This window comes from Chiloscyllium plagiosum, chromosome 2 (assembly GCF_004010195.1).
Source record: "Chiloscyllium plagiosum isolate BGI_BamShark_2017 chromosome 2, ASM401019v2, whole genome shotgun sequence".
In the NCBI taxonomy this organism is placed as follows: Eukaryota; Metazoa; Chordata; class Chondrichthyes; order Orectolobiformes; family Hemiscylliidae; genus Chiloscyllium; species Chiloscyllium plagiosum.
Genome location: NC_057711.1, coordinates 55,705,638 through 55,720,343, shown reverse-complemented (window position 1 = coordinate 55,720,343; position 14,706 = coordinate 55,705,638). Strand labels below are relative to the sequence as shown.

At 38.0% G+C, this 14,706-nt stretch overlaps 1 protein-coding gene across 3 annotated transcripts in view; it reads left to right on the top strand.

The window, feature by feature from the left end:
• The window catches only part of st8sia4 (ST8 alpha-N-acetyl-neuraminide alpha-2,8-sialyltransferase 4), a 71,357-nt gene that overhangs the window by 14,932 nt on the left and 41,719 nt on the right, over positions 1–14,706 (top strand). For all 3 annotated transcript variants that reach the window (XR_006314569.1, XR_006314568.1, XM_043709956.1), the window contains exon 3: positions 7,617–7,874. Coding sequence is in view for 1 of the 3 variants with exons in the window: in XM_043709956.1 (XP_043565891.1) it covers positions 7,617–7,874 (258 nt within the window). In the remaining 2 variants the exon portion in view is untranslated. The remainder of the gene's footprint in view (positions 1–7,616; positions 7,875–14,706) is intronic.

The following is a 14,706-nucleotide window of genomic DNA, read 5'->3' as shown; positions in this document are numbered from 1 at the left end:
AGCTTACCACTCATCTGGGCAATATGGTATGCCCTGGTTTTGGTTTTAATTTTATCTTAAACGTCCTTGATTAGCCATGGTTAATCCTACCTTACCCCCATGAGGCCAGATCTGTCCTCATGCCTGTGTAATTTTGTTTAACTCCAGAACATTAGTGTGGGACTTGAGTTTCTCATCCTCCAAAGGAATGTGAAATTCTAGCATGCTATGACCACTCTCCCCTTGAGAATCTTTTACTATGAAATCATTAATTAATCCCACCCCATTACACAACACCAAATCCAGGAGTAGCCTACGCCCTGGTTGGTTCTCTAACATATTGCTCCAAGAAACAAACAATCTCCACATTCAATGAGCTCTCCACTGAGACTGCCGTTGTCAATTTGATTAATTTAGTTGATATGCATGTTAAAAATCACCCATAATTATGACTGTATCTTTCTTACAAGCCACCAATATTTTCTGGTTTATATTGTGCCCCTTTGCAGGACTACTCCTTGGGGACCTATAGATTACACCCACCAGGGACATTTTTCCCTCGCTATTTCTTACTTATACAGACTGCACTGTGTATTGATCTCCAGTGCTGATAAATTTTTTCACTACAGAATTAATTTTCTCCTTCACTAACAAAGCTATACCATCTCTTTCTCCTTCCTCCATATTCTTCCAAAATATTGAGTAACCTTGGATATTCAGTTCCAAAACCGGACCTCCCTGCAACCACATCTAAGTAATCTCTACCAAATCATACACAGTTGTCTCTAATTGTGCTGCTAAGTCACAAATTTTATTCCCAATGCTTCATACATTCAGGGAGAAATCCTTTAACTTTGTTCTGTCATCAAATTTCCCTGCTCTAGTATGATTTGCTTGTGAAATGTGACATTCACACAATCTGAGTCTTCTTATCCTTTTCTGGTAGCTATCAGATGCAACACTAATCTGTACTCTCATCTTCTTCTTTAACTTTGATCTTCAAATTTTTCACACAACTGGACACCCTTCCTCTCAATATTTTTTAGTTTAACGTCCCATCCACAGCCCTATTTATATGATTGACCAGGACTCTGGTCCCAACATAATTCATGTGGAGCCCATTCCATCTGAATAACTCCCTCCGTTCCTAGCAGAGGTGCCAGTGTCCCATGAATTTGAACCCATTTCTCACAGACCAATTTTTGAGCCACACGTTTACCTCTTTAATTTAATGGCCCTTTGTGAATTAGCTCATCACTCAGGTAGTAATCTGGAGATTATGACCCTTTTTGGTTCTGCTTTTTAATTTCGCCCCTAGCTGCTCATATTTCCTTAGCAACACCTCTTCCCTCTTTCCACCATATCATTGGTACCCATGTGGATCACCACTACTGCACCTTGTCCTCACACCCCTGCCTGCCCCATTCCAAGTTTCTCTGCAGACCAGATGAGATATGTTGAACCCAGGTTCAGGCAGACAACACAGCCTTCCATCCTGGCTCTGTGCTTATGGTCAGTTTGCTTCTTCCGCCTACAGCCCTTACCCTCATCCACACAGGGAGCAAGAATCTCAATTCTCTTAGACAAGCTCAAGAAATGTGATTCCTGAAGCACCATCTCCTGGATCCTTCTGCCGACCTACCTCATAGCCACTTCCTCCTGTCCCTGATCACCTGAACTTGATGTAGTTAATCTAACTGAAACACATTGACCAGGTAACTTTACTGCTCGCTGATGTGTTCCAACTCATCAACTCTGAGCCAGAGTTCCTTAAGCAACCAAGATTTGCTACAGATGTAGTCTCTGTGAACGACAGTGAGGTCCACCAGCTCCCACATCACGCAGGTACAACACATTGACTGTACTTGAATCTCTATTTACTTAGTTTTTAATTTGTGTTTTTTTTAATTTTTGACTAGAGTTTTCATTTTTAATCTGTAAAATATTTCTCCTTGCTACCTTTAATCTAAAAATTAATTATAATAAAAGTGATATAGCTCCACAGAGGCTGGTATCCTGCCACCAAATCACCTTTCTTTACACATGGAGAGATTTCGACACTGATCCAGCTTCCTCAGAGTGAATAGACCCTGTGGCACTCGTGTTCTTATCTGTCAGCCAGGGCTCCCTGATTAGACCAGATTACAGAACTCATTTTCTATGAGCTACACCTGGCTGACCTCATTACAATCACTCCAAAAAAGTCAAGCTAGCAACTATTGCCAACGAATGAACTTAGTTTTCTGTAATGTCCCTCTTTGTTATGTGCTGGGGTTCTTGATCCTGGGGTTCAATTTATCCTGTTAAAAAAAAACTTTTCAAACTACTATGATTGAAAAAAAAATGCAGAAAACATCAATTCCCATGTATACTGGACTCCCATGGTGTGCAAAATTTTCTTTATTTTGCTTGTTCGTGATATGCCTTCTACTGAACATGCACTTTTAACAATTTTTATATAGAGCTGGGGTTGTCTGAAATGACTCAGTTGTTAAACTTCAATAGTAATCACCACCTATTGAGGCTCTATCCACGATACGAGTGATTGACTGTTAACTGTCCCTCAGTCAGTTGAGTTAGCTACCTTGTTAACCTTTTAACTAGACTACTGAACTTAAAGGAAAGAATAAAAATAAGACTTGACCAGTTCAACTCCCACAGTATACCAAATTTCCAGTCACGCACACTTGCTTGGGACAGTATCTCACTTCAGATGTACCTTCACATAACAGATTTTGCATTAAACCCTTGGGAGAACTTTGAAGTTCCCAGTTTATTCACCTCCTGTGTCCAATCCCTTAAGAAAATCTTTCTCATTTAGATAAATAGGCCTTTCATTCTTCTCTCATTGTGTATTCAATTTAATAGTGTTAGTTTCTAGCGGAAATTGTGAAGGAATATAAATTTTAAAAATACATTAAGAACAATACAGGAGGTTAAAAATGGAGTTTATTGTAAACATTGTTCACAAGAGTCAATACTAGCTGTCAAGCAACTGGCTGACTCACTTTACAGCAGTTGTGACTACATTGATAAGACACTACATGCATCAAAATAAATGTATTGATGATTATTTCCCTTATACTTGTACATGAACAAACATTGCAAACTGATAATTAAAACAACCCCCTACATACTCTTCATGTTCCATCTATTCCCTTACCCACTCCAATGTCTCTATACACCTTTCATATAAGCCCATGAATGACTGCCCATCCCCATGGCCCCTTATACCCTCTATGCTAACCAATGTCCCTCCATACCCCTACCACTCCCCCCATGTTTTTTAATAGTCTCTAACTTAGTGTCAGTTCAAACTAGTTAATGTCCCCTTCCCATCCCACCACCCTTCACTTACCATGCCAACTCAGTTTTACACCCTAGGTAGATCTCAGGACCCATAATCAGGTTAAATAAAGTTCTTATTTATTTATTGTTAAACTCACTGTTTAAAAAATACCACTCATTGATAAAAATAACTTCATTGTATTATACTTTCTTTAATTCCTTATTTAAAAAAAACATTTTAATTCATTGTCTAAAGTTCAAAGTGTATAACCCCTTGGAAATGTGAACCAAACTGATTTTGTAATATCTATTGTAATAATAAAAGTTTGTAAAATTTCACACAACATTAATCCTATAATAATAGCCTGCAGTCTTATGTCAACAGACTGTAAAATAGTAAGTGTTTTTTTTAGGGACTGTAGGCAGTTTTTTCAAATATTTAAGTAGCAGATTTAAATGCCTTAAGAGATTGATGTCTATAAGGACAGTTCCAATGAGTTTGACAGTCTGATGCATTTGTGCACTTATTATGCATATTCACATCTACTTTAACAATCCCAAAGGGCACTTGACCTTTCCCAAAGTACAACGTACACTTTATCTTCACCAAAGAGTACCTGACCTCCTCCGAAGAGATCATGGGACCCTTTTCAAAATGGTTTCTTACCTCATGAAAAGGTTTCTTAGCTTATCACAGAATCAAGCAATTTTTGATCTTCTTATACATCAGGCTTAAAGTACACAAGTCATGTTTTGGAAATCCCATTAACAAAACCAGAACTTACTGAGTCAGTCCCTACAAAGCACAAGTGTGCAAATGACCCCCATTCACCAAAGATGAGCCAATATCTAACCCCTCACCTGCAGGATTTCGGATTTTGTCTCCATCACCATTTCTTTAAAAATGGAGAGCATCTCCATCTGTGTGAAAGGTCAGACCAATAAGTCTCACACACACACTTGGGAAATAAATGCCTTACTTTAACATTTATTGGCTAACCATTTCCTTGACAAATGTTAGGTCTTTTACAGTTAAAGTTTCAATTTTGGATCTTATTTTTCTGGGCTTAATCTAGTTTTATGATTTATGCTGTTGATATCAACACTGAATTGCATGATTTATTTTAATACATGTTTAAGTGTTTAAAAAACTTAAGTTATGTCATTTAGTTCTGTATATCAAGGAAAAAAATAGTCCAAAACCTATTCCCCTGTTTATGGGGGAATAATTAATGAAAAGTAAGACTTGGACCCTTAAGGTATTTGGTGATATTAAAGTTTAATTAAATACTATCAGGAAGGAGGTAATACTTTTGACTGGCTCTTTTGCTTCAAGTAGAGAGTGATTGGATTCAATACACCCAGATACTTGTCCTTGAGTCCAGGCACTCTGCACCTGAAGTTGAAAGGGGTTAATCAGGACATGTACCCAATTCAGATAGTTCCAACTTGGATTGTCATTTACCACAGAGCCTTGTTTAACTCGATGAACTTAAAATTCAGGAACCAAGTGTGTAAATTTGAAAATTGGCCCTTGACTTTTTATTACACAATTATCTTAACTCTCTTAAATTCTGGACTCTAGCGAATGCAAGTCCAAACTAGCAGCAAAGAGAGGCAAATAGAACTGGATTCTAGTTGTGGCTGTGATCAACAACTTATACCTTGCTGTGTGGTTTGATAAAATATATTTTCTTGACCGAATCTGATTTCTAAAAATTCTCTTCATGTCGCAAAATATATAATTTTCTTTTAGAATTCTGTTTGTGCTGAAGATTACTCCTTTCCAGTATTACAATTCTCATTTAAAATTTTAAAATATCAAAAAATAAGAGTATTGGAGAGCAGAAAATGTTGAAAGCGATAGTAATTATGGTTTTTAAGAGTCAAGGTTTTCACATTAATTGGGTGACAGGATGACTTTAAGGTCTACTAAGGCTACTATTTCTCTACACTAGCACTGTCATGTGACTGACATGTTAATTTCTAAGTAAATATGATTAGAAAATATTTAAACTTGTGATATCCCAAAATTATATGCTGCTATTGCAGATTTGTCAATTGAGTGTGATACTCCACAATAATATGAGACACAAAATTGAATTTAATGGAAATGGCATGCCACTCATATCTTACAAGAGTTTGACTTATATGAGCTGATAATATGTTCAGTTATTTCAAGGAAGAATGTTAGAGATAAATAAGAAATAAGCGGAGATGGTATAACTTGTATAACAAGATTGCAAGAAATTTTAAATTTAGGAATCTTTTCCATTCATTTCCCTGAAATTTCTAAGCAATTTGAGATCCCAACTCATTCAAAAGCAATTCTGAGGGGTGCATTGTTTAATGTGGAGAATTTTGAGAAAATGCTACGTTATCGATTTTAAAAGCCCACAACAGTAGCAGGGTGCAGTTTTTTGAGGATGTTTCTTTCTGACCACATCGAGTTTTCATTGGCCCAGACTGGTGACCTGTTCCCAGGAAGTATTGGAATAAGAGACAAGAATAACTCACCAATAACACTCTTCTTTGATTTTCACATATAATTTTCATTCTTTTCAGTCGGACATCTGAAATTGGATGCTATTATATATTATATATAAAATAGGTTACAACTCAAGATACTGACTTAGAGATTATTTTGGTGGATGCTGACTTTGCTCCACTTGCCCTTTTGGCATCAGTGAGGTGTACAACCGAATTCATAGTGACAATAGTTCATAGATCGGGGAAGGGTGGGGGCATGGCCAGGTGTGGGGAAACTGTATCGTCCCCCATGCAGCTGAACTGGATAGTCATTCTAGAAATGGGGAGAGGCAGTCTGGAAAGTGGGCCACAGAAGAATTGATAGAAAATTATCCAGTCATTGTGACTCCAAGAAAAGCATTTTGAACTCACTAAAAAAAAATTCAGAAAACCTCCTATGCTGTTTCAATTTAAGCCTCTGCCAATTCCTTTAATAATACGTGTTGCACCCACTGGAAACAGCAACAGGATCCTACAACTGAAGTAGGATGCTATTGAAATAAAATATTTGTCTGCTTGGACAGCAGTGCTAGTGAACTGTTTTGTGGCTCACTGTAACGTTTCATTCTGAAAATTCTGTTTATACAGCTATATGTCATAAATTCAGAAATGCAGCAGATACAATATCCATTATATGAACATTTTGAACACAGTTTTTCAGCTTTGATTGTAATTGTTATTCAAAGTATTATTCTTTTAAAAAATGTATGGCAGATGAGACCAGTGATTTAATAGCACCACTTACCATGTCTTTGCAATTCCTATTTATGTATAAAGCAAAGTGTTTTCCAAGGAACTTACTATGTTGACAGTGTTGTTTGAAAATAATACCTAAAATTCTGCAAGTGCAAATCTGTGACAAGAAAAACTCCTTCACGTCCAAGAAGATGGCATGTTAAGTGATATTGTGAATTCTTTATTTCAAAGACAAAACTGTAAACAATGAATGGTTTTTCAATGCATTGTAATAATGTACAGTGTACATTTGGATCTTACAGGATCAGAAGGAGCAGACCATCGTTTTTCACATGTTTGTGCTAGTTTACCTTTCCTGAGTCAGTTATACGCACACAGTTTTTGATTAAACATTAAAGCATAATGTTTGAAGAATGTTATTGAGCCTTAAGAGCAGAATACATAAAGTCCTTGTGTCTGCTTACTCCACATGCAGTCCCATTTGTTGAATTCTCAAAAGTAGTCAAATCGTATTATTTTATATTTTCTATTTAATAATTAGTCTGGTATCTTTTTGACTCTCGCATTCAATTTAGTTGTGACCATCACCACTACAATATGTATACTTCATAACACACTGCATGGACAGGTTTCTTCAAATTTTCTCCTTTGTCTCTCAGCTTAAGATTGTGTCAACTTATTTTCACCGATGTACCAAGGAAAATAAGTTATGTTTATCTCGTCCATGCATTTTTGTCATTTTTGAAAACCTCTAATCATATTCCACCCCCATGCCTTCAAAGTTTAAAAAAAAAGAAGTTGCTGTATCTACTCCCTGTGACTCAGAATCCTCACTATTGATTACCAAATGGAGCTTCTCCATGGCTCTGGTGAGGAGCCCAGTAATGCACACAGTGTTTCATGTTTGAATTGATCATTGTTTTGAAGTGCCCTTATGATCATTTTAGTCTATTTGAAAATTTATTATAATGGAGAGAATGTTTCCAGCAGTCCTATTCCCTCATATTGAGAGAAAAATGCATTTTATTCTTTTTTTTGTTATGTTGCCTTAGTCCACAAAATGTGTAAAGTACGGTTTCTGAGTAATTTATCATTTTGACTGAATGTCACTTCTTCCAATGCAGGAAGGATATCCTTCGCTTTTTAGATGCTGAGAGAGATATATCAGTGGTGAAAAGCAGTTTGAAACCAGGAGATATAATTCATTATGTGCTGGACAGGCGTCGAACCCTCAACATCTCTCACAATTTGCACAGGCTTCTCCCTGAAGTGTCCCCGATGAAGAACAAGCGATTCAGTACTTGTGCAGTTGTTGGAAATTCTGGGATTCTTCTGGGTAGTGGATGTGGGAAGGAGATTGACAGTCATGAATTTATAATAAGGTAGGACCCTCTCTATAGTAGGATCTCACCATCTTTTCAATTAACAGTGGTTTTCTAAAGCATGAGTCTACCTTTGGCTTGAACACTATTTTAATTCTTTGTACTTTTATCATATTTGAATGGTTTAAAATCAGGTCCAATGTATAAGAGAGACAACCACTTTCTCTCAAAGAAGTCCTTTCTTCAAATTCAATTTTTCAAATTTCCCAATTGAACGAAATTTCAACAGAAGAGGAGCCTTATAAAGAAAGCAATGTATATTTGTGCTTTCTTTGTGGAGTAACATTTGGAATAGAGTAACATTAAAGCATAATGCTTGAAGGACGTTATTGAGTCTTAAGAGCAGAATACATAAAGTCCTTGTGTCTGCTTACTCCAAATACAGAGGGTGAAATAACTCCATAGAGGTTGGTATCCCATTACCTAATTGCCCTTTAGTTACACATGTCTAGTACTTGACCCTAGTCTGGCTTCCTCAGAGTGAGTCTGTCAGAGCGAACATAACCTCTGACACTTCTTATCTGTCAGCCAGGGCTGCCTGATTGGACCAGATTAACAACCCAATCAGAAAACTCATACTCTCTGAGGCTCACCTGGTTGACCTCATTACAAAACACTACACAGGACATTAGGATAAACCATTCTAGATTTTGTAGACCAAGCCACATAGTGGTATAAAGCCAGACTGTCACTTACATGTCGAATTCCTGATTTTAACTGTATCATTATGGTGAGAGACCAAGCCTTCAATCCTGGCTGCAGCTTAGGATGCAAACAGATGTCTAAAAAAATGAGGTCAATGGAAAGAAATCAGTGATGATTAAAATGTTTTTTGTAATGAAGGGCTCAGTAAAAATTTCGGAGTATTGTGCCCAGATTGATTATCATTTTTATGTAAAGGTAAAAATGTTGGAAAGAGTTTAACGAGCATGGTAAAGATGGTACCATTGTTTATGCCTTTGATATGTAAAAACTAACAAAAGGATGTAAATGTGCTCTTCTTGCAAAATATGGATTTGATGTTTTCTGAGAAATTATAGGTTTGATAAAGGAAAATGCTGTATCTAATACAGAGAATAAAAAACAGGCATGTTGCGTGGAAATTTAAACATGAATGAACTTTAACTGAGAGCAATTATTCATCACTTGGGGAAAAGTTACAACAATTTGTTAATATCTATTTTTCATTATTATTAACAAAAAAGGAGTAATGCAAGTAAAAACTACTGGTGCAGTATTTAGCTATGCTCTGTTTTGTTCTATTTCCCCTTCATTAAGGCTAGATTAGCAAACGTTGCATTGGGTAAGCAAACAGTCTGTACTGTTGATAAGGTCTCTAACAATGAATTAACTTACTAAAATTTATGGCACTAAATTGTGAAGTGATACATTTTGGTACAAAAATGGAACAAAGGCAAAACAAGCTAAAGGATGTAATTCTGAGTTAGTAAAATGTGGAGCTGGAGAAAGCACAGCAGGTCATGCAGCATCAGAGGAGCAGGAGAGTGGACCATTTGGGCAGGACCCTTCATCAGGACTCAAGGGTCTAATTCTAAAATGGGTGCTAGATTACAGGGAGTTATGTGTGTATAGATCAGTGAAGGTAGCAGGGCACCTCAATTAATTAAGATCCTGGGCCTAATAAATAGGGAAATAGAGTATAAAAAACAGGGAAGTTATGATAAACCTATCCAAAACACTATGTGGCTCAACTGAAGTACATCTCCAGTTCTGGATACACATTTTAGGAAAGAGGCAAAAAGGGTATGGAGAAGCTTGAAAGAATACTTCCAGCAGTGAGGTGAATAGACTGGAGAATTTACAGCTATACTCCTTGGCAAAGAAAAGATTCAGAGGAGATTTAATCAAAGTGTTCAATAACATGAGTTGTCTGGACAGAGCAAATAGGAAACAAACTGTTCCCATTGATGGGAGAATTGTGAATGAGAGGTTGTCAATTTAAGGTGATTGGTGAAAGGAGGAACAGTGACATGAAGAAAAATGTTTTGAAGCAATGGGTGGTGAGGATCTGGAATGCAGTTCCTATAGATGTGGTGAAGGCAGCCTCAGTTATGGCCTTCTGGAGAGAATTGGACAATTATCTGAAGAAAAAATATTTGTTATAATGAGAAAACTTGCCACCAAGTGAAAAGAGGTGAGCTCCTCTTACAGGGAGCCAGCACTATTATCAATGACTGAATAACTTTCTTACCTGTTGGAGTGATTAATGATATGGAGTGGGGGCTCAATGATGGGATAGGGGAGCTGACAGGACCAAAGAGGGCAACTCAACTAAATGTTGTGGGAGATAACAGAACACAGGAGGGAGAGGGGCCATGTGGGAGTGAGGTTATCAACAGTGAGCAGCACTCGTTGGCTTCCATGAGTGGATCAGTGCACTACCAGACATGACATGTTCACCTCATATGCCTGGGTCAAAGGGTAAAGTGAGTAGATGCAGACTCCGAGAGATAAGTTGAGTGTGGTGTTAGGGAAGTGTAACATCACTGGGATTGATGGAGAGGGCTACCAGGAAGGGAAGGTGAATGTTTGGAATTTCACTTACTCAGCTAGAGGCTGAAACTCACTATCCAAGGAACAACCGCTGTGCTCCCTCCTTGGCTTGAACTCCCAGTGGAATGTCTGGCCATCTCTGGAGTATGCTGGGAGGAGACTTCTTCAGGTTGTGGGGTGGGGGGAGGTGTGGAATCTCTGTGTGTTGGCTGCCTGATGGGACTGCCCTGTCTCTGAGTGAGGTAGGAGTAACAAGAGTGTGTTCAGGATCCCCTGTTATGCTGAGGAACTAAGCGTAGGGTGGATCAATTTGCATATTCAGTAAACTCTAAAAGTGCTGGACATGGCTCCCCCTGATAGCTGCCATCTTATCCATGAAGACAGCCAGATGATTGCTTGCCTGAGACTGCAGGGTCTTGGCAGTGTTGCTGCAGTGCTACAGCCTTTGTGAAAGGCCCAATGGGCAGCATTAAGTAACAGAGTCAATGCTTTTCGCAGTTCGAGTCCAAAATAGAATGGTTTATTCACACGTGCATGCAGAGAGGAGCTCAAGAACCCTTCACCAATTTACAAATGATGTGAAGTTTACACACAAAATACATTTTGCATGGTCCATTTTGGGGCAGTCAACCTACCTGTCACTTGGTACGTGTAAGATATTCTACTTACTAACTTAATGTTTAAACCTGGCTCTTAGGAATCTGAACAGCTTTAAAAAAAAATACAGCTTTTCTGTAGTTAAGTGGAATAAACTAATTCAAAGCTAAATATATACACATTGTTGACAATAAAATGTAAGAGCAGACATAAACCGTTCAATACATTATGTCTACTCCACCATTAGATACAGCCATGTTTGATCTGATAATCCTCAACTCCACTTTCTTGTCCCATCTCCATAACCTTTACTGATTAGGAATCTGTCTATCTCAGTCTTGTATAGAGTTAACAACCCACCCTCAACAGCCTCTTGTGATAAAGAATTCCACAGATTCACTACCCTCATCCTCATCTCTGCCTTAAGAGTGACCCATTAACCTGAGATTTGGTTGCCAATTTACACAGATGGAAACAGCCTTTCCGCATCGATCCTGTCAAGCCCACTACGAATCTTGTGTGTTTCAATAAGGTCTTCTCTCATTTTGCTGAACTCCAATGAGTACAAGCCCCTACTACTCAGCCTCCTTTCATAAGAAAATGTCTCCAGACCCAGAATCAACATGTGAATGTTCCTTGAACTGTCTTCAGTGCCATACATCTTTCTCTTGATAAAGAGATCAAACAGTTCACGGTATTTTAGCTGTGGTCTAATGGATGGTTTTAGCAAGACCTTTGTTTAGATTAAAGTGGTGCTGGAAAAGCACAGCAGGTCAGGCAGCATCCGAGGAGCAGCAAAATTGATGTTTCGGGCAAAAGCTGACCTGTCTATTTTAGACTTTATTCTCATTGAAGTAAAGGCCAACAAGCTATTTGCTTTTCTTATACCCACTGAACTTGGGTACTAGCTTTTAGTGATTCATGTACTAAAACGTCCAAAACCCTCTGTGTTGTACCTTGCTGCTGTATTTCCCCAGTTTTAATAATATTCAGCTCTTCTGTACTTCCTGCCAAGGTGCATAAGCTCATATTTTTCCACATGTTCCTATTAATTCCAAATTTGCTAGGGTTCCTTATTGTCATATTCAATTAAATGTAGTCTAATGTTTCACCTTCTGTCTGGAGTTTGGCTCTTTTTATCATGTCTGGACATTAGTCATTGAAACTGTGCATTAGCGAGCACATCTTTACTGAGCAAGTGCTGCTGGAGTTATGAACCTAGCTGATGCTAACACTGGACAAATCAGATCTCAATGAAACCTAGCTTGATAGATCACAAGTTTTATTTTGCAGTTCATTATGAGAGTGGTTAGTCACTGAACATATTCACACTGGGCTGCTAAGATTATTTTAACACAAGATCATAAATTTATTACGCTAAAGAAATAAAAAGTCAGAAAAAGCTAAATCGATATAGTTATTGATTATAACTGCAGGGAGTTATGTTGGAGTGGTACAGAACCTTGCTGAGGCCACATCTGGTGTTCTGTGTCACCACACTACAGGTAGGACATGACTGCATGTGGAGGGAATGCAAAGTAGATTCACGAGTATATTGCCTGGGATGGAATGTTTCAGCTATGAGAGTTGGCCAGAGAAGGTTGGGGTGTGAACCTGTTGAAGTGTGCAAGATTATAATGGGCATGGATAAAGCTAATAGAAATAATCTGTGTCCCTTAGTTGAAGTGTCAATAACAAAGATATAATTTTAAAGTGAAAGACAGGAGATTTTAGAGGGGATTTTAGGAAAATATTTTCACTTGCGGGATTTTGAGGGTCTGGAATGCACTGCTCAGGAGATTAGCTGAGGTGGAAAATCTCCCAACATTTAAAAGAACTTGGATGAGCATCTGAAGTGTCATAACATTCAAGACCTGGTACAGCTAAGTGGTACTAGTGGAGGTAATGATATATTTTGGCACTACAGGTTAATTCGGCTGAAGGATCTTCTTGTATTCTGTATGATTTTATGATTCTTTGTCATTTCAACTAAGTCTTGTCTTCCAGTGATTGGAAGAGATGGTTTGAATGCGTGGCCTGTCATTTTTCAGTACCTGTTTAAGTGCCATCTTTTAACTTGATGCCGCTAAAACTGGTGAAATTGTCAGGTTTCACATTGTCAAAGACATCCTGGCATTGTTTAGTCCATTCAAATTTCTTGCCTTTAATAAGTTCATCAGGGGAGCCACTGCGGTGCTGAACTTCAGAACGAACCTTTGATAGAAGTAATTTATTATCTAAACATTCATGTTTTCGTAAATGTTCTTCCCAGGTTTGGCTCAACATGACAAAATGAACAGCTCGATTGAGTCACTAAGGGTTTGGTCTTGTTGGTAATGCACCACTGATAAAAACATGTACAGCCATGACAATTCTCCTTGTCTGTTTGCACAAATAGATTTAAGAGTCTGTAAATTTTGAGAGTGACTTTGACAGTTTTCTGGGAGTTAGTGTACAGCTTTTTAAGCTTCTCTGTATTATCCAGTCTGTCGGCTTTTGAATTTTCTTTTACTAGTTCATTTTTAAATTTTCTTGTACTCAATAATTCTTCCACTATTGTAAAACTGCTTTCGTTCTGACCATCCTTCATGTGTTTCTCCCCCAACTGCCTTTCCACGTTTCCTTTGTGTTTCTATCCCCTCAATCTCCAAAGCAAACAATTCTTTACCTCCAGCTCTCATTTCCTTTCTTTCACTTCCTTTTTCCATTTTTCTTTCTATTCTCTTTCTCTTCTGGTTATCCATCAATCATTCATATTATCTCCATGTCTTGCATAATTTGCTGGAGGTAAGATCATGTATTGCAATGTGAGAAAGGCAGAAGTAATGACACAGCTTTGTTTGACCCCAGTTTTCACTGAGATAGGGTCATCATGTAAAGGAGTTGACCTGTGTGACTTGTGCTTTGACTAAGGCACATCTTTGCATTGTGCTTCTAGTTCTTTTTGTCTATTTGTTAGCTGTTGGTCAATGATTCCTTCTGCATGGAAATAAATTGATTCTTAATGTTTGTTTATACTAGACAGAGGCATCGAGCCCTTGTTTGGCGGTATGGCCAAAGTATCTCTAATTCTGGCACTAGCCCAGCTGATTCTAAGTCCTTGCTATCATGAGATTTGGATACCACTGACTAGGGCATCCTTTATTGCCCATCCTTAATTATTCAGATGGCAGTTAAGAGTCATTGCTGTCACATTGCTGGTGTGAGTCCGAAGTCATGTTTGGGTCAGACCAGGTAACAGGTGGCAAATTTCCTTCCCTAAGGGAATTAGTGAACTTGATAGGTTTTTAACAACAATAAACATGTACCTTACATTGTCTGTTGGCCATTTGCCTAGTTTTTTTAAAATTCCAGATTCATACTGAATCCAATTTTCACCATCTGCTATGTTTTTTGATTCCAGTGCAAGAAAATAGAGGATTGAAAAATGAGAAAACACTGGGTTTTTTTTTGCATCCTATTTAAATAAGTTTGATTACCAGAAATATTTGTGAAATCTTGGCACTGAACCTTCTCTAAGTTAATCTTTCCACCACAGTTTTCCTTCTCATTGGGATTTAGTCAAGGTCTAGTTTCATGTTGCGGCTGTACAGGACATTGGTTAGGCCCCAGAACTAGAGGGCATAGGTTTAGGGTGAGAGGGGAAAGATATAAAAGAGACATCAGGGGCAACCTTTTCACTCAGAGTGGTACGTGTGTGGAATGAGCTGCCAGAGGAAGT